The sequence below is a fragment of the Mustela nigripes genome, chromosome 18 (assembly GCF_022355385.1).
Source record: "Mustela nigripes isolate SB6536 chromosome 18, MUSNIG.SB6536, whole genome shotgun sequence".
NCBI classification, from domain to species: domain Eukaryota; kingdom Metazoa; phylum Chordata; class Mammalia; order Carnivora; family Mustelidae; genus Mustela; species Mustela nigripes.
In genome coordinates this window covers 5,727,920-5,748,720 of record NC_081574.1, presented here as the reverse complement: position 1 = coordinate 5,748,720, position 20,801 = coordinate 5,727,920, and the positions used below count along the sequence as shown (strand labels likewise).

Here is a 20,801-nt window from a genome sequence, read left to right as displayed (position 1 = left end):
CAAAAAGAGAAAAGATAAAGCAAAAAGGGAAGTAGGGGACAGACTACCAATGAAAGCAACAAAGTAGGACTCTCAGGAGAAGAAACTTTGAGAATTCCCTTGTCAGGATTAACTGAGAGGCCTCTTCTCAGGACTAAGGGTGCTGTCAGTTTACATTTCCACCCAAATATCTCCATTAACGTCAGGCTTTCAGGAAAGGTCTATTTTTCCTGTGCCCTCCCCTTCCCCACATTCCTATATGACCTTTTACAAGTAGCTCACCATCACTTCCCCCAAGAAATTTTCTCTGCTATCTCTAAGCTAATGTAAGGAAAGCCTCCTCTGTTGATGAGTTGACAGGACAAATACTTAGAGAGCACCTACCAGGAGCCAGGAATGTGTTAGATACTTAGTGAAGACACAACCACATAACAAGACAAACATGGAAGCTGCACCTATAGATTTACATGATAATGGAAAGACCAAAATGCATGATTAGGTAAGTAGGTAGGCAGACAGATAAAACAGACAAATAAATCACACACTACTAGGTATTCACCCAGAAAATACAAGAATAGTAATTTGAAGAAATATATGCACCCTTATGTCTATTACAGCATTATTTACAACAGCCAAACTATGGAAACACTGACAGATGAATAGATAAAGAGGATGTGGTGTACATACACAACGTACTGTAATTCAGCCAGGATGAAATCTTGCCATTTGCAATGATATGATGGAGCTAGAGAGTATATTGCTAAATGAAATAAGTCTGTCAGAGAAAGAAATACCATACGATTACACTCATGTGGAATTTAAGAAATAAAACAAAAGAGCAAAGGAAAAAAAGACAAAGAGACAAACAAAGGAACAGACTCTTAATTATAAAGAATAAACAAATGGTTACCAGAGGGGAGGAGGGGGAGGAGATGGGGGAAACAGGACCTGACGATTAAAGGGCACATTTATTCTGATGAAAAAAAAATTACTTTGAAAAACAGACAAATGAACAAAGTAAGTTCTAAGAGTACAACAAGGAAAGGAGTTGAGACAAAGTAACAAGGAGGACTCTGTTCTGGGGCGACACGGTCTCCATAACACTAGTCAATTCCGCAGGTACAGCACAAAAGCAGCCGTTCACAATACATTCTCAAATGTGCATGGCTGTGTTCCAGGAAAGCTTGATTTATGGACACTGAGATTTGGATTTTATATCATTTTCATGTGTCAGGAAATTCTCTTGACTTTGTCCCTAACCTTCTAAAACTGTGAAAACCACGGTTAGTTCAAGGGCCGTAAAAAACAAACAAGGTAGTAGGCTGGATTTGCTGGCCCACAGGTCCTTGTTCACTGCTTCTGCTTAGAACCATGTAATTCTAAGCTATTTTTACCTCAGCAAGAACAACATAACTGATTGATCTGTTAGAAGTGTTGCACTTGCTAATGTACAAGCGGTGAAATGAAAGGGAGACAGGTAGGAAGCCACTGCATAATGCGGCAAGATGAGAGCTGTCTGTACTAAAGGGGAACAGCAGAGACAAAGAGCCACAAGCTCTATTTTGAGATACCATCAGTAGGTCATTTTAATGGACTGCATAAGGAGATGAGAGAGCTGCTTGATTTTGATCCTCCGACAACCTTCCATAAGAAGACAACTTTAAAAATGCAAGCAATGAACACACACGACCTATGCTTTTACCAAAACTTCACATGACACATCTACAGGAAAATAACACAAGTCTGAAAACAGCTGCAAGTCTGAGGATGCAGAAAGTGGGGGGAAAGGCTTACAGTTCCACAAATAGAGTGGAGGGGCCTGGAACACCAGAAGAAACACATGTAAAATAACTGAAAAGGAAGAAGTTGACACTAAATGCTGAAATACAGAACAGGAATGGCTCACAGCACCTGTTACAGAGAAGAGGCTCTGGTAAAATGTCAACTCTGAGGGCTCATCAACTCTACGGAGAAGGAGCGGTAACCCTGAACAAACAGCAGTGGAGAAACCAAGAGGAAAATATTCAAGGATCCGACAGAAACAAAGGCCTCACCATCAACATCATCCACAAAAGGAACTATGCAAAAAAACAGAGCAGAACTAGCATAGAACAGTGTTCAGAAATTTGGAGCCCTGCTTAGAAAATGAATAAGAACACAACAAAGCAGACCACAGCCCATTAAAAAACTGTTTGGAGCTTTTCCGCTAAGGTCAGGAACACAGCAGGGATGTCCATTATCACCACTGCTATTCAACATAGTACTAGAGGTCCTAGCCTCAGGAATCAGACAACAAAAAGAAATTAAAGGCATCCAAATCGGCAAAGAAGAAGTCAAACTATCACTCTTCGCAGATATGATACTATATGTGGAAAACCCAAAAGGCTCCACTCCAAAACTGCTAGAACTTGTACAGGAATTCAGTAAAGTATCAGGATATAAAGTCAATGCACAGAAATCAGTTGCATTTCTCTACACCAATAACAAGACAGAAGAAAGAGAAATTAAGGAGTCAATCCCATTTACAATTGTACCCAAAACTATAAGGTACCTAAGAATAAACCTAACCAAAGAGGCAAAGAATCTATACTCAGAAAACTATAAAGTACTCTTGAAAGAAATTGAGGAAGACACAAAGAAATGGAAAAATGTTCCATGCTCCTGGATTGGAAGAACAAATATTGTGAAAATGTCTATGCTACCTAAAGCAATCTACACATTTAATGCAATCCAAATCAAAATCCCACCCATTTTTTTCAAAGAAATGGAATCAATAATCCTAAAATTTGTATGGAACCAGAAAAGACCTCGAATAGCCAAAGGAACATTGAAAAAGAAAGCCAAAGTTGGTGGCATCACAATTCCAGACTTCAAGCTCTATTACAAAGCTGTCATCATCAAGACGGCATGGTACTGGCACAAAAACAGACACACACAGATCAATGGAACAGAATACAGAGCAGAAATAGACCCTCAACTCTATGGTCAACTAATCTTCGACAAAGCAGGAAAGAATGTCCAAAGGAAAAAAGACAGCCTCTTCAATAAATGGTGTTGGGAAAACTGGACGGCCACATGCAGAAAAATGAAACTGGACCATTTCCTTACACCACACATGAAAATAGACTCAAAATGGATGAAGGACCTCAATGTGCGAAAGGAATCCATCAAAATCCTTGAGGAGAACACAAGCAGTAACCTCTTCGACCTCAGACGCAGCAATGTCTTCCTAGGAACATCGCCAATTGCAAGGGAAGCAAGGGCAAAAATGAACTATTGGGATTTCATCAAGATCAAAAGCTTTTGCACAGCAAAGGAAACAGTTAACAAAACCAAAAGACAACTGAGAGAATGGGAGAAGATACTCGCAAACGACATATCAGATAAAGGGCTAGTGTCCAAAATTTATAAAGAACTTAGCAAACTCAACACCCAAAGAACAAATAAACCAATCAAGAAATGGGCAGAAGACATGAACAGACATTTCTGCAAAGACATCTAAATGGTCAACAGACACATGAAAAAGTGCTCCACATCACTTGGCATCAGGGAAATACAAATCAAAACCACAATGAGATATCACCTCACACCAGTCAGAATGGCTAAAATTAACAAGTCAGGAAATGACAGATGCTGGCGAGGATGCGGAGAGAGGGGAACCCTCCTACACTGTTGGTGGGAATGCAAGCTGGTGCAACCACTCTGGAAAACAGCATGGAGGTTCCTCAAAGAGTTGAAAACAGAACTACCCTATGACCCAGCAATTGCACTACTGGGTATTTACCCTAAAGATACAAACGTAGTGATCCGAAGGGGCACATGCACCCGAATGTTTATAGCAGCAATGTCTACAATAGCCGAACTATGGAAAGAACCTAGATGTCCATCAACAGATGAATGGATAAAGAAGATGTGGTAAATATATACAATGGAATACTATGCAGCCATCAAAAGAAATTAAATCTTGCCATTTTTGACGACGTGGATGGAACTAGAGGGTATCATACTTAGTGAAATAAGTCAATCGGAAAAAGGCAACTATCATATGATCTCCCTGATATGAGGAAGTGGAGATGCAACATGAGGGGTTAAGGGGGTAAGAGGGGAATAAATGAAACAAGATGGGATCAGGAGGAAGACAAACCATAAGTGATTCTTAATCTCACAAAACAAACTGAGGGTTGCTGGGGGAGGGGCGTCGGGAAATGGGGGTGGAGTTATGGACATTGGGAAGGGTATGTGCTATGGTGAGTGCTGTGAAGTGTATAAACCTGGCGATTCACAGACCTGTACCCCTGGGGATAAAAATACATTATATGTGTATAAAAAAATTTAAAAAACTGTTTGGAAAAGAAAATGCAAATCAAACCATTTCAGCTAATGAAAATCTACCTGTCTTTGAAAATAAAAGCAAAGCTGAAGAACGTAACACAACTGTCACATCTGAATCAAATACCAGCAAACAGGCATATGGGAAACTATCCACCCAGCCAGCTGTATGTGTGAGATATTTCTTGAATCATAACTATAAAAACTAAGAACAACAACAAAATAGGAAGACATTAAACAAGTGTTGAACTCAGTAAATAAAAAGACAAAATCATGTCAGAGATGAAGACTTAATTATAACATGCCAAAGAAGAAACAGATTCAAATGAAAATTTAATAAAAAAAAAAAATACTGAAGAAAAGCAAGGCAGGAAGGAGAAGGAGGATAAAAGTAACATTCAGAAGGAAGTAAAAAGACTCAGAATCAAAATGGTTGAAATTAAGGCAGGTAAAGGAGGCTCAACATACATATAATTGAAGCCCTTGAAGAAGAGAAGCAAAACAGTAAAGAGGGGTAATACTTAAAACTGTAAGAAAAATTTTCCAGAAATAGGAAAGCCTGAAGCTCTTAAAAAGGCCAACCTAGGGGCGCCTGGGTGGCACAGTGGGTTAAAGCCTCTGCCTTCAGCTCAGGTCATGATCCCAGGGTCCTGGGATCGAGCTCCACATCAGGCTCTCTGCTCGGCAGGAAGCCTGCCTCTCCCTCTCTCTGTGCCTGCCTCTCTGCCTACTTGTGATTTCTTTCTGTCAAGTAAATAAATAAAATCTTAAAAAAAAAAAGGCCAAACTAGAATTCGAATCAACAATTGGATCATTTTAAGACAAAAACAAAACAAACAAGCAAAAAAAAAAAAAAAAACCCTCGATTTTAAAGAGAAAAAACAACAAAAAACAAAAAACAAAAAACCTTGGGTCCCCTGGAAGAAAGATCAAATAATTTACAAAAGGAAAGAATTAGACTAGCCTCAGATACTTTAGAAAATAATAATAATAATAATAATGATAATAAAAACAACAACCTAGGTCCCACTTACATTTAAAAAGGCATATTATAAAAGGAAGCAAACAATCTGTGGCTCTACCACATTTTCTGGGTGTTTATCCTGCAGTAACATAGTGACAGTCTGTGGGAGTGGTGGTGTTGAGCAGCTCAGCCTCCAACAGAAGACCTGCTGTCTCTCTGGCCAAAGGAACTAGGAGACAGAGCCTTGGCAAGTATGGCCACCAGGAAAAGGACCAGGGAAACAAGCCAGGGAAGAGGAACCTCAGATTCTGAGCATAAAAGCCCACATCCCTGGCTGACCTCTGACCTACTTGTGCATAAGGCAAATGAACATCAGCCTGCAGCCAAGGCTTAAAGAACTGAATGAATCTAAGCAAACATCCACCACAGATCTTAAAATGACAGTCTGCATTTTAAAGCTAAACAAGTTAACTGCTTGCTGAAACATAATCACTCTTCAGAGCAATATAAAAGAATGCAGAGTCTATGTAGCATTTACAGTGTCCAAAACAAAATCCCAAGTTATAAGGTCACATTATAGAGTCAGAAAATGTGACACATTCCTAAGAGAAAACAATCAATAGATGCCAACCCTAAAATGCTGGAATTATCAGAAAAGAGGATTAAATGATCTGTTACTGTACTGTGCAAGAGAATGGAAAACACGTAAGTAAGGAAAGACAAGAAAAACAAAAGCAGAAATCTCAGCTAAAAAACAAAACACACATAAAAGAACCAGATGGAAATGTCAGAGGTGAAAAATACATGAACTAAATTTACCAAATGGACTTAATGACAGAATGGAGTTGATGAAGAAAAGAGTCAATGAACTTGAAGGAGGATCAATGTGAAGAAAAATGACGACTGAAAAATAATGAACAAAAACGAGGGCCTCGAGGATAAGTGGGGACATTTCAAATACCGTGTTAAACAGCAGGCATTTGAAAACTATGGGCCACAGGTCAACCTGGCTCTGCACCTGGTTTTAAAATAAGCTTTTGGGGCACTTGGGTGGCTCAGTGGGTTAAGCCTCTGACTTCAGCTCAGGTCATGATCTCAGGGTCCTGGGATGGAGCCCCACATCGGGCTCTCTGCTCGGCAGGGAGCCTGCTTCCTCCTCTCTCTCTGCCTGCTTCTGTCTACTTGTGATCTCTGTCAAGTAAATAAATAAAATCTTTAAAAAAAAAAGTGACAGAAATAGTAAACATATGGATGAATAGGAGACTTTTTTTTCTTAATTTACTTAAAACTTAAATTCATAACATTCTGCATACATACAGACATAGTAATCAAAGGTTTAAATCTCTTTATACATTCTTACTGAAAACACACCCACTTGTACCTTATAATCATTAGAACTCCTTCTGGTGTTGCTCCTGCTCTGTTCCCTTAAGTGACTATAGAAGGTAGGAAATCTGATAGTGGACACTTTAGGACTGTCTCGGGCTAAAGACACACGTGATAAATACCTCTGGAGAAGAGAATGTTCCCTGAAATCCTGACGTAAAGAAGTCATACTGCTGCTTTTTTAGAAACCTAGAGTAAATTGATGTGAAAGCAGCAAAGCAATATAGGGGCACCGACTCCGATAATGATGTGTAAAACTGCTCTAAAAGAATGAAGTCCAGGGTGCTTGGGGGGCTCAGTTGGATGAGCATCGAACTGTTGGTTTTGGCTGAGCTCATGATCTCAGGGTCGTGAGAAGGAGCCCCACACTGGGCTCTGTGCTCAATAAGGAGTGTGCTTGAGGATTCTCCCCCTCCCATTGCTTGTGTGTGCCCACGCTCACTCTCGCCCGTGCTCTCTCTCTCACTCGCTCTCTCTCTCTCAAATAAATAAATAAATAAATAAATCTTTAAAAGAATTAAGTCCATTAACTTTTTTTTTAAAAAAAAAAACTAAGTAACAAGGCATGGCCATTCAACCTCATGTGACGAACTCTGACTTTTTCAAGTAACCTTCTACCCGGCAATGTAGCACAATATGGGGGCTCCTGGAGCTGTGATCCCTGTGGCCCTGACCATTCATTACATCATGGCATTTTATTTCCCCCTTCCACTAAGATATAAATTCTTTGAGGTGCAGTGTCTGTCGTATCTGTTCTAGTTTCTCTGGAGCACCTACTATGTACTTGTTACTTTCGAACCAAGAACTACTTCCAGGTTAACTGGCCCTCTAACAGACAGGGGTCCTGCAAAGAATTCCTACCATGGATTCCATTTTCTCAGCATGCCCTCCATGATCTACATTTCAAGTATTACACTCTCCAACCACATTCTCCTGTCCTCCGAAACACAACCTCTTGTACCTCCCCAACAACTCCTCAATCCAACTAAGATTTATGGTCTGTTCATCAGACATTTCCACCATCCTTTGCTCCCTTCCTAAGCCCCCGGCCCCAGTCAAGCTTGGAGTCCATGGTCCCTCATTCTCCGCACCTCCCAAATCCCTCCAAGTCCCTTTATGGGGGTTGCCTGGCAAAATCCAACCCTGGGTAAACCCAACACTCCGCCTCCTTCTTGCTTGCAGGTTGCTGGATAAACAACTGTCCGGTTGCTCGGGGCCCCATGGTCAACTTCTCACCATCCTCAGGTGAGCCATTAGTCCCACCCTGACCCAGCCACCTTCCCAAGCTCCTACACAACTATTGCCTGTGTTTGCGTTCTCTTCAAACCTCCAATGCCTCATTCTCAGTTCACAGTCTTGCCTCCTCTCACTGAGAAAGCAGCATCAGGAAAGAAATTTCCCTAAGACCTGAAGCCACATTTACTCACTTAGCAGCAACTGTCCCCTAGACTCTGCATTCCCTCCTATCCTTGATCCCATATAGAACCTATAGGATACATAAGACGAACCTGTATCCTTTATAACCCATCAGCTTGTGGTTAGAGTCTATCCCCCTCAGCCCTTTTAATAACCCACTAGTATGAATGTCTCCTCTTGCCTCATTAGCAAAATTTCCCTCTACTCGATCAGTTGTCAACATACAGAGATGCTGTCATTTCTCTGATCTTAAACAACATTTTCCACTCCACACCCCCCTCCAGGTACTGTCCCAGGTCTCTGTTCCCCACTGGAGTAGTCTCCATGGACTATCTCCCCACTTCTATTTGAACAAGTCTTGTTCCCATTAATCTGCTAAAACTGCTAGTTAAGACACTACCTTGTTAATTCCAATGGTCACCTCTTAGATCTGACTTTCCTCAACCTGTTTGCCACAGCTGATCCCCTGCCTGAACGCCTTCTTCACCTGACTCTAGAATCCTATCCTCACTGGTTTTCCTCCTCAACACCCAACACCAGAATGCTCAACCTCAAAACCACCCCCTTCCCTATCTATACTCACCAAGAGGTGACATTCAGATTTACAGCTTAAAATAACATCTGTATAAGGAGACTCCAACATGTTTATCTGCAATCTCTTCAAGGAGCTCCACACTTCCAGATCTAACTGCCTACCACGAGTGCTCAATAAATCCCCCCCAATCCAGTACATCCAAATGGAACTCATGATCTCCCCTCCAAACCTGGTACTTCTGAAGCCTTCCCAATCTCAGGAAATGGCAAACCCATCTTTCTGTTTCCTCAGGCCGACATCTCACAGTCATCCGTGATTCCTCCCCTTCTCTACAAACTCACATCCCAATCTTCAGGAGATCTAGTCTGGCACTACCTTCAAAAACACACGCTGAGGGGCGCCTGGGTGGCTCAGTGGGTTAAAGCCTCTGCCTTCGGCTCAGGTCATGATCTCAGGGTCCTGGGATCCAGTCCCGCATCTGGCTCTCTGCTCTGCAGGGAGTCTGCTTCCTCCTCTCTCTCTGCCTGCCTCTCTGCCTACTTGTGATCTCTGTCTGTCAAATAAATAAATAAAATCTTTAAAAAAAAAAAATACATGCTGAACCTGACCATTTTCATGACCATGTTACTGCCACTCTAGTGCCAGCAACATCTCTAGGTTCTTCCTTTGCCTCTTTTCCCATACACATCTCTTCTGAATCACACTCCACAAGGCCCCCATATAATCTGATGCCCCACTACCCATCACTGGCCTCAATCTCCTCCAATGCTTCCACTTGACTACATCTGCTATGGGCTCAATTATGTCCCCCATAAAACTCACATGAAGTCTTAACCCCAAGTAAGTAAGAATGTGACTGTACAGTTCACTCCTGAACAACGTGGGCTCTAGGGGCACTAACTTCTCCCCTTATGCAATTAAAAATCCACATGTAACTTTTAGCTCCTCCAAACGTAACTAATAGCCTACCGCTGACCAGAAGCCTTACCAATAACAAGCAATTAACATGTATTTTGTATGTTTTATGTATTATATATAGTATTCTTAAAATATCTTAATTTTTTCAGTATTTCAAGGCTGCACAGTTTATCTGTAAGTTTTTTCATGTTGTCACACATCTCCAAAAAATTTTCCAATGTTCTTATTGAAAAACAATCCATAGAGAAGTGGACCTCTGCAGTTCAAATCCTTTTTTTTTTCCAAGTGTCAACTACATTTGGTGATCTGACCTTGAAAGAGATAATTAAGGTTAAATAAGGCCAGTAGGGTTGGCTCTCAGCCAATACAACTGGTGTCCTTACAAGAAGAGGAGATGAGGACCCCCCCGCAGAAAGCAGACGAAGACCTAGGAAGGACAGCCATCTGTATGCCAAGGACAGAGGTCTCAGAAGAATCAACCCGGCCCACACTTGGATGGAGGATTTTTGGCCTCCAGAACTGGGAGAAATCAATGCTGGTAGTTTAAACCTGTGGTACTTCAACTCTGGCAGCCAAGCAGATTATCATCTGCCTCACCCCTGGCGGTTTCATTCACCTCCTGGAGGTTTCAGAAACACACCAGGCATAGGTGTCTTAGGGCCCGTGCAGTCACCTTCCCTCTAGGCAGGGTTGAGCTGTCTGAAACCAAGGCCTGAGGACATTAAATGACTTGCCCAAATAAGAGGCAAAGAAAAGACAAAAATCACATTTTATCTGGTTCTGTGACGTATGACAATCAGCTCCACACTCGACCAATACTAGATAAAAAAAAAGAAACCACTTACTTTTCGACCCAGAGCACTGAAACGAGCTTCACACCTCTCTTCTGTGCTTTGTCCCAAGTGCTCTGGTATCCGTCTTTGAACACAACGTGAGTTACTTGTTTGTTAAAAGTTTTTGAAACCTGTAGAAAAAAGGCAGAAAACACAATGTAAATTACCATTTATGAACAATTTCATAATTAATCAAAAAGGATACTTCATTCAATATTTGCCAAAAGGAAAACATCTAAAACCCCTACCCCAGCAATTCCATTTCTCAAAATCTGTCACAGAGAACTATGCTACCAAAGGGATAATGCCGCTTAGAAAACAGATCTGCTCCAGTTAGGATGCTATGTTACACACGTGTTCATCTCTGCACCCTCACAAGAAAGCCTGATATAGAAAGAGCTCTACAGGGACCCCTGGATGGCTCAGTTGGTTAAGCCGCTGCCTTCAGCTCAGGTCATGATCCCAGCGTCCTGGGATCGAGTCCCACACTGGGCTCCTTGCTCTGCAGGGAGGCTGCATCTCTCGCTGCTTCTGCCTGCCACTACGCCTGCCTGTGTGTACTCTCTCTCTCTCTCTGACAATTAAATAAATAAATCTTAAAAAAAAAAAAAAAGAGCTCTACAAGGATAAAATGAGAGGTAATGTGGACAGGAGCTGGCAATGCCTTTTTAGTAGAGGAGAGAATGGAAGCTAAGTCAAATACTTAAGGACATTTAAGACTTCTATATCAGACATAAAATAAAACTCACAGGAAACAATACAGGGAATACTTATTTAATTAACATTAAAAACATTTAATGTATTTGGAAGAAAATAATATTCATTTAAATATGCAGAAGATATTGTGTTCAAGAAAGAATATCTAAGATACGGGGGACAGAGAACTAAAGAGCTCTTGGAAATTAAAAATATGATGACATAAGTAAAAAGAAGTCTATAGAAATGCTGGACACTAATAAAGTTGAGAAATTCTCCCCAAAGGACAACAAAAATACAGGGAGATGATGCAACAGAAGAGAAGATCAAGATATGAACATCAGCTCACTATCAGGAGAACCAAGAGCTAAGTAATAACAGTTGAAGAAATACAGGAATAGAGAAAATGGAAAAGAAGTAATTCAAGAAAAATTTCTCAAATTAAAGGGCATGGGTTCTAGATCAAAAGAACCCCCCAAGGGCCCAGCATGAGAATGAAAACAGAACCATATTAAGTATATCGTTGTGAAATTCCAGTAGAGCTGGAGTAGAGAAAGATTTGACATTAAAAGAGAGGGTAAAGGGGCGCCTGGGTGGCTCAGTGGGTTAAGCCGCTGCCTTCGGCTCAGGTCATGATCTCAGGGTCCTGGGATCGAGTCCCGCATCGGGCTCTCTGCTCAGCAGGGAGCCTGCTTCCTCCTCTCTCTCTGCCTGCCTCTCTGCCTGCTTGTGATCTCTGTCTGTCAAATAAATAAATAAAATCTTTAAAAAAAAAAAAAAAAAAGAGAGGGTAAAAAAGTGGAGGTGAGGATAAATCAAACTCAACAGTGAGAAACTACAATGGCCTCAGACTTCCCAACAGCAACGTGAAGTCAGAAAACAATGGAGAAGGGCTTTCAAGGAAAAATAATATACACTTAGCATTTTACAGCCAACTAAAGTACCAGTCAAAGGTAAAGAAAGGTATAATAAAGGCATGTTCAAACTCATGGTGTCCATAAATTTACCTTTTATATGTCATCTGTTCAGAAGTGGAAATGGTCCAATACATCATTGTTTTAACAATATTTAATTTTGTCAAAGTAATATATGTATACTGTTTGGAAATAAAAAGGTAAACACTAGGGGCGCCTGGGTGGCTCAGTGGGTTAAAGCCTCTGCCTTCAGCTCAGGTCATGATCCCAGGGTCATGGGATGGAGCCCCACATCGGGCTCTCTGCTCAGCAGGGAGCCTGCTTCCTCCTCTCTCTCTCTGCCTACTTGTGATCTCTGTCTGTCAAATAAATAAATAAAATTAAAAAAAAAAAAAGGTAAACACTAGAAGAAACATCTGAAAAAGGCTATCTTAGAAAAACAGAATGAGAAGTGTAGAGCAAAGGATTGCTCGTTTCCCCTTGGTTGTACTAGGAATCTCATGGCACTGCACATTTGCCCTTGTAAGCAAGGGCATATTTCATTGCTTTGATGAAATATAAATACATATCTCTTTGTCTACCTACCTACCTGCCTACCTACCTACCAGAAGGCCCCAGAGAGCTATTGAGACAGTAAGGGATTATTATTGAGCCAAGACTCTAGGTACACAACTGACACAACCGGACAGAGGAGTCTAGCATTCAGGGTCATGTTTTCCCTACAGTTGTTGTCTCATTTAACAAACAATGGGTAGCACTTCTAAATACCTGAGGACAAGAGGGGCAAAAATTGGACTGCCAGCTTCAGAATGGGAGAAGAGTCTGGCAAAACCCTCATATCTTGTATGGGCACCCGAAGGGCTCATCCAGGAGTAAGGGCAAACCACAGTCATATTAGCCCTCACAGGTCTGTAGTCCAGTTTTAAGTCATATCCGACCCTGCAACTGGATGAAGACAGTCCTGGAATATGAGCACTAAAAAGACTGAAGCAAATATGAATCTCTTCTGAAGAAATACAATTCCAGGTCTCAACTTAATTCCAAACCATTTTACATACACACAATACTCAACCAGAAGAAACAACAACAACAAACAAAACACCAAGCTTATCTAGAAATGAGACAAGAACATAAACCACCAGATAAATCAAAAAGTAAAAGTAGACCTAGATATTGCAATCTACCCGACAAAGCCTTAGGGAATACAGCTAAAACCCAGCTTAGGGAAAGATGTATAACCTAGAAGGCTGTCAAGAGTCTAACTACGCTAGTCCAAGGTACCGCTGCCTTGGCATACAGTTTTTTGGCCAAGCATTCTGCAGGAGTCTTAAACCAACACCAACCCTTCACGCAAGCACATAACCTAGATAACAGCCCCCAGAGTTATGAGCAAATGTCATTTCCCCAATGGCCCTTTGAGAAACCAACTCCTCTGCCTTCAAGGTCTTTCCCCTTGTGTGCCTCTTAAGACAAGGCTCTGGAACTACCAACACCTCATTCTTTGGCTTGAATTGATTAACCCAGTCCTAGACTAGGAAGCTGAAAGCATTCTAGCCATGGACTCTAGTAAAGACATATGGCTCAGGTCCTGCCATTCTCTCCAGCTGTCTCCTTGTTTGGCTCCTCAAGGGTTCATGGGATCAGGCACCTTCTCCAAGGCATGTAATAAACTTGTTTCAATTCCCTGATGTGTGCTGTCTCACTGCCGCTCACTATTCAGCATCCTGGGTTCCACCTGACAAATGTTCATCTAACAACATCGCAACAAACGTGCGTACAAAGAGTAAGGAGGCTAAATGTCAAAGCGCCCATCTTGAAGAACAGGAAAAAGAACAGCTAATCAAAACCAAAGAGTGAATTAGAGGATTATAAAAATGAGGCCAGAATTAATAAAAAAAGAAGAGGAGGATCAAGAACACCAAAAGTTGGTTCTTTGGAAAAACTAATAAAATCAATAAAACCCAAGTACATTTTATAAGGAAAATAAGAGAAAAGACACAAATAACCAGTATCAGTATGAAGGAGGTCATCTCGATAGACTGTGAAGATATTAACAAATTCAAACAGGATATTATGAATAGCTTTGATCCAAGAAATTTGAAAATTTTGATGAAATGAATACATTTCTTTAAAAAAAACTGCTTTCTAAAAGCATTCACAATAGAAGAAAATGCACACCCTGTAATTTTCAAACAGATGAAAAACTGTAACAAAAAGGTTTTTTGGGTTTTTTTTCTTATTTTTATTTATTTTTTAAATTTCTTTTCAGTGTTCCAGAATTCACTGTTTATGCACCACACCCAGTGCTCCATGCAATAGGTGCCCTCCACAATACCCACCACCAGGCTCACTCAACCTCCCCCCCTTCTCCCCTCCAAAACCCTCAGTTAGTTCCTCAGAATCCACAGTCTCTCATGGTTTTTTAAAAATCAACAAAGAGGGGTGCCTGGGTGGCTCAGTGGGTTAAGCCTCTGCCTTCAGCTCAGGTCATGATCCCAGGGTCCTGGGATCGAGCCCCACATTGGGCTCTCTGCTCACCAGGGAGCCTGCTTCCTCCTCTCTCTCTCTGCCTGCCTCTCTGCCTACTTGTGATCTCTGTCAAATAAATAAATAAAATTTAAAAAAAAATCAACGAAGAAAGCTCAAGGACTAGTTGGCTTCATTGGAAAATTACACCAAAAGTTTGAGAGAGAAATAATGACAATCCTATACAAACTTAGAATAAAAGAGAAAGAGTCACAATTCTGCACCTTGTTTTATGAAACCAGCCTATCCTTAGTACTGAACCACATTACAGCACAACAGGAACGGAAAAGGACGAGCCAGTACTGGTATCACTCCTTGAAATATTTGCAGGGGAAAATGAAAAAACAAAATACCAGCCAACTGTTATCAACAAATACATTAAAATGATAACGTTTTCCCACCACTTGAGTTTATTCCAGGACTGCAAAGTTAGTTAATGATAAAATAAATAGTTATTCACTATGTTAACAAAGTAAAAGAGAAAAACCTTATGATCGCCTCAATTATATGCAGAAAACACAAATGAGGACATTAAAAAGTTAATTCATGAAGAAAACTCTCAGCAAATTAGGATCTGAAAGTTGGTTAAAAAAAATTTTTTTTTAATTAGGCATATGATCTTATCCATGTAATCTAAAAAACAAAACAGACTCATAAAAAACTGGTGGGTACCAGAGGGGACAGGAGTGATGGACAAATATGTGAAGATTAGAAAAGCTATGAACTTCCAGGTTTTTTTGTTTTTGTTTTTTTTTTTAAGATTTTATTTATTTATTTGACAGAAAGAGATCACAAGTAGGCAGAGAAGCAGGCAGAGGGAGAGGAGGAAGCAGGCTCCCTGCTAAGCGGAGAGCCCGATGCGGGGCTCGATCCCAGGACCCTGGAATCATGACCTGAGCCGAAGGCAGAGGCTTTAACCCACTGAGCCACCCAGGTGCCCCTGAACTTCCAGTTTTAAGCCATACAGATGGAAAGTACACCATAAGGAATATAATCAAGGATATTAAAATAACTTTGGTAACAGATCAGAACTAGACTTATCCTGGTGATCATTTCATAGCGTACATAAATGTGGAATCACTATGTTCTAAACCTGAAATGAATACAATATTGTATATCAACTATGCTCCAATTTTAAAAACAAAACAAAAAAACTGCGTTAGGTGAAAATGCAAAGTTTTCCCTTGAGCAGAGGAACCACACAAAATAAGTGTGCTCTATTCAACATGGGCCCTCACCAGTGCAGTATGTCCAGAAAAAGAAATAGAAAGGTTACAATTAGAAAACGGACTGTCTATGCACTTAATATTCAATTGTGTACATTTATAAGTCCCCAAAATACCATATCCATGAGTTTGCTAAGTCTTCTGGACACAAGATAGATGTGAAAAAAATATTTCTAGATACCGGTAATAAATTAGAAAAAGTAATTTAAAAGATACCATCTATAATACCATGAAAAATGACCAAGAAAATTATAAAACATTACTGAAAGAAATTAAAGAAACCAAAATCAACAAAGGCATATAGGTTCATGGGTTGGAAGATTCCGTTTTGTGAAAACGTCAGTTATCTCCATACTTTGGATCTACTCCATACTCTGGATCTACTCCATACTTTGGATCTCCATACATTCGGATCTACTTTTATCAATCCAATCCCATTCAAAATTTTTAAAAGCTGAGAAACTGATTCTAAAATATATTTGGAAATGCAAAAGGCAAAGAACAGCCAGGACACCTTGAAGGAAAAACAAGGAGACTTAGGAAGATTCATTATAAGCAGCAATTATGACTGTGGTCTGTCCTGAGAACAATAATGCAGATATTGAAACATCCCGTTAACTGACCGATGACAAGCAAAGTCATTACTTCAGAGATGGGGGAAAGGGTGGTCTTTCCAATAAATGGTGCTAAGATAAAAGACTATTCACAGGGGAGAAAAATGAAACTATTTCACATCATATATAAAAACTAATTCCAGATACACAGTAAATCTAGATGTGAAAGGCAAAATGATAAAGCTTCTAGAAATAAAGGGAGAAATCTTCATAATCTTGGTACAGGCACAGTTGCTTTGTTTTTGTTTTAAACAAAAGCTCACCATAAAGAAATAAAGTATATTCCATTTATCAACAAAAGGTACCATAAAGATGAAAAGACAAGCTACAGAGTTAGAAAATCTTGCAAGTCATATGGCCAACAATGAGAGCAGGAATGCTTACCAATCAAGGAGAGAAGGAAAAGCCCAATGGAAACACGAGCTGGAGTCTTGAACAGGCTCCTCAAAATAAATACATGAAAACATGCAGGAAAATACAATTTCAAACCATGATGGTGTGCTCCCAGAAACGCACCAAAGGGCTGAAAATAAAGACAAAACTAAGTACAAATAGCAGTGGGGATCTCATCCACTGGCTGAAATGCACAGTTTTCTGCAATGGTTGAATCCATTAGGAACCACTGCGAATCTTCTCAGATGTGATAATGGTCTTTTTATTACACAGGAAAATTCCTTGTTCTTAGAGGTTACACACTGAGCCAGTTTAGGGACAAATTTTATCTGTGACTCCCTTTCAAACAGTGTAGGAAAAGAAACACATGCGTGTAAATCTGCTATACACAAGAGATGAAGACGAAGCAAGTACCTTAAGATGTTGACAATTACTGGGTCTCTATGTTCCTTTTTATTTGAAAATTTTCTCAATTAAAGGTAAAAAGCAAAAAGATCCAAGAGATCGAAGATCTTAATACTAAGATACAACAGTTTTAAAGGCCATTCTGTAAAAAACAAACAAAACAAAACAAAAACAAACAAAAAAGGCCATTCCGTCAGCTCCCACACCCCATGGCCTTTTTCTCAGCCAGTGTACCTGGTCTTTTCGCCCAAGTAGGTAGCAGGCATCAAAACAAGGAAACACCTTCTGGTTCCTACGTTCCAACGGATCCGAAAAGAAGGGGTCTTCTCAGGTTCACGAGGGCGCCCTATCCCTACATGCTCCATACTCTCCACTCCGGTCTGCGCTGCCCGTCAGGGGAGGGCCTAGCAGGAGTCAGACAAGACTTCGGGGCACCCTCTCTGCCCACGGCTCAATGCCCCTTTCTGTTTTATAGCCTGGATGCCTCTCTCGCCTCACCCTCAACTCTGGCCCTGCCTTCACGCATCTCCTTGCTGCCTTAACCTCTCCTTCACCCAGCCTGTGGTGCTCCCCCGCAGCCCGTCACTGGCACACGTGAATCCACTTCGCTCACAGCTCAAGAGTCTCTGAGAGCAGCCGTCTCCACCACCTCCATCCCTCGTCCCGCGTTCATTTCTGGGCTGATGTCCGGTCCTTTCACCCCTGTCCCTGACGACTACACTCGACCACAACCTTACGGTTGTCAGACCTAACGTACACTTGCCAGTCTCCACTTGTCTGAAGATTCTGCATTCCTTTATGTTTTCTAAGATTTTATTTCTTTGACAGAGAGAGAGAAATCACAAGCAGGCGGAGAGGCAGGCAGAGAGAGAGGGGGAAGCAGGCTTCCCACTGAGCAGAGAGCCCGATAGGGGGCTCGATCCCAGGACCCGGAGACCATGACCCCGGCCAAAGGCAGAGGCTTCAACCCAGAGCCACCCAGGTGCCACCTGCATTGCTTCGAAGTACATGGCTCCTCTGACTTCCAGACTTAGTTTTCCAGAATTTCCTGGAATTCCTCCTTTGTCCCTAGGCTCCCGGCTCCCATCACCTGCCCTTCAAATACTAAATGGGCTCCCCCTTCAGCCCCTTCCATTCTAACCACCTGAGTCATTCGCACAACAGTGGTCTCACCTGACCCACGGGGTCTCGACCCCTACAATATTCTCTCCAGCCTCGACTAACTCAGATTCCAGATCTGGGTATCTAATTGTCCGTCGGAGGTTTTCAGGGTGCTCACATTCACAATCTTTTCCTTAAAAACCTTTCCTTTGCCTGTATTTCTCACTTTGGTCAACAGCATCCTGCATCCAACTAACCAGAGTCAGAATCCACATTTCTAGGCTCGTGTTAGAACCCACTGTTCTCAGTTTTTTCCACGTCACGGTTCACCCCTCCCCCACCACGCCGCTCACCCAGTCTTCCTTGCTCTTCACCCGGCATGTTCTACATACTCCTTCCCGAAATGAGGAAAGACAACATTTCTCATCAGGCATCAGAGGCCTGCCGGATGGAGCAATGGTCAAATTAATTTCTTACCTTTGCCCCCATATCCTCAAGCTGGTTTGTGAATGTCTTGGAATAATTTTCTGTTCCATTCACCGACCAGACTTCAACGTATGCCACTACATCTGAAAATAAACAAGGTACCAGCATGAAAGACACCTGAAACTCTAGCAACTCTCCCCGAGGAGTTCAACAGATGTTGATCCTGTTCTATTTACATTAAAAAGTAAGTTCAAAGCTGCTTCTATCGAAAGCCTCTTCAAAACAGCATTAGTGCCACTGAGGTTCTTAGAGCTCCAAGCAAAGAACAACTTCATTAATACACACACGGAGGCTTAACCTTTTTTTTTCTTTTTATTTCTTTTCAGCGTATCAGTATTCATTCACCACACCCAGTGCTCCGTGCAATCCGTGCCCTCTCCAATACCCACCACCTGGTGCCCCGACCTCCCACCCCCGCCCCCCCGCCCCTTCAAACCCCTCAGGTTGTTTTTCAGAGTCCATAGTCTCTCATGATTCACCTCCCCTTCCGATTTCCCCCAACTCCCTTCTCCTCTCCATCTCCCCATGACCTACATGCTATTTGTTATGCTCCACACATAAGTGAAACCATATGATAACTGACTCTCTCTGCTTGACTTATTTAACCTTCTTAACCCTGGACGCTCTTCCCAAATTCCTAAACTAGGCTAGACTTTTCTGGCAAAAAGTATGTTTTGTGTAAAGGACCATACAGCCACTTAACTCCTGGTGCCAGGGACAGACAGGCCCCCCCCACCCCACAGGGATGGAGACAGGCTCAGAGACAGCCCCCACCCCCTCAGAGGCAGTGACAACCCGACCACACTTCCCACAGGGACACCCCACAGGGACCGGGAAGGTAGTGGCCTCAGAAACAGCCCCCCCCCACCCCACAGGGACTGACAACCTCCCGCACTCCCCACAGGGGTGGTGACAGACACCCCCATACCTGGACTTCAGGACAACCTCCCCCACTCCCCACAGGGGTGGTGACAGACAGCCCTCCACACCGGACAGGCACTGGACGGGACTCGGGGACAGCCCCCCACACCCCACAGGGACGGGGACAGCCCCCCACACCCCACAGGGACGCGGACAGCCCCCCACACCCCACAGGGACGGGGACAGCCCCCCACACCCCACAGGGACGGGGCTGGACCCAGGGACAGCTCCCCCACACCCCACAGGGCCCGTGACAACACGGCACGGGGGTGGGGGGCCCCGTCCTCCTCCACATCCACACGCTGCCCGGGCTGACTTCCCGAAGACCAGGCTGCCCTCCCCACGCGCCTAGCGAGCCCACTCGGCGCACTCACGGAGTCCTGGGCGCAGGCCCTCAAGCCGGCCCATGGCCGCCGACTCATCTCCCAGAGTGCAGGAAGTCCCCTCACCTTTCAAGACCTGGCGCCCTGGGGTCACGGGAGCCGCCATGAGAGACCTTACGAGGCGCACCCGTTGCTCCGCTCCGAGGCGGGCGAGCCAGGAGTAGGTGACACTGAGCATGCGCCAGAGCTGACGCGCGCGCAGCCGCGCGCCCTTACCTTCCAGCTCCACGGAAATCCGCTCATCCACGTTTTCGAACAGCCCAAGGGGAGTGGGAGAAAAAAATGTGACCGCCTCTGCTTGCCTTAAAGGGGCCAGAGGGTTTTCTCTGCGCCGGGTCTCGGCTCGCCCTCAGTCTGACATCGCTGATCAGCGTTCTGCCCGGGAGTATTGTCTGTCTGCTTGGGAATTACGACTTCGGGTGTCCCAGAAAACCCAATCAAGCCCTTCCGTTTCCGTAAGGACACTCGGAAGCTTCCCGGAGCCTCGCTTGGCCCACCTGGGACCTGCGAGAGGGGGAGGGGCGCCGTCGTAGTTCACAGCCCCTAAGGGTCTCCAACAGCGCGGTCTCGGTCCGTCCCGGAGCACCGGGTCCCTGGGCGCCGCCCAGTCGCCAGCGCTCGGTGTTACCGCTCGGAGGGCCAGACCACTGCTTTCTCTGTCCCTGAGAGCGCCTGCGGGGAGGGCGGGCACCCCTGGAGACCCCGGGCTTCAGACTCCCGCTCGGGGGGGGGGGGGGGGACACTGGACCTCAGATCCCGCGGGAGGGAAAGGGAGG

At 43.1% G+C, this 20,801-nt stretch overlaps 1 protein-coding gene across 2 annotated transcripts in view; it reads right to left on the bottom strand.

Moving 5' to 3' along the window:
• Positions 1-20,185, bottom strand: part of MCPH1 (microcephalin 1) — a 238,384-nt gene extending 218,199 nt beyond the window's left edge. For both annotated transcript variants that reach the window (XM_059384224.1, XM_059384225.1), the window contains exons 1-3: positions 20,092-20,185; positions 18,713-18,804; positions 10,373-10,491 (exon numbers count right to left, since the gene is read on the bottom strand). In XM_059384224.1, the coding sequence (XP_059240207.1) occupies positions 10,373-10,491; positions 18,713-18,804; positions 20,092-20,131 (251 nt within the window). In that variant the 5' untranslated portion in view covers positions 20,132-20,185. The remainder of the gene's footprint in view (positions 1-10,372; positions 10,492-18,712; positions 18,805-20,091) is intronic.
• Positions 20,186-20,801: the final 616 nt, after the last annotated feature.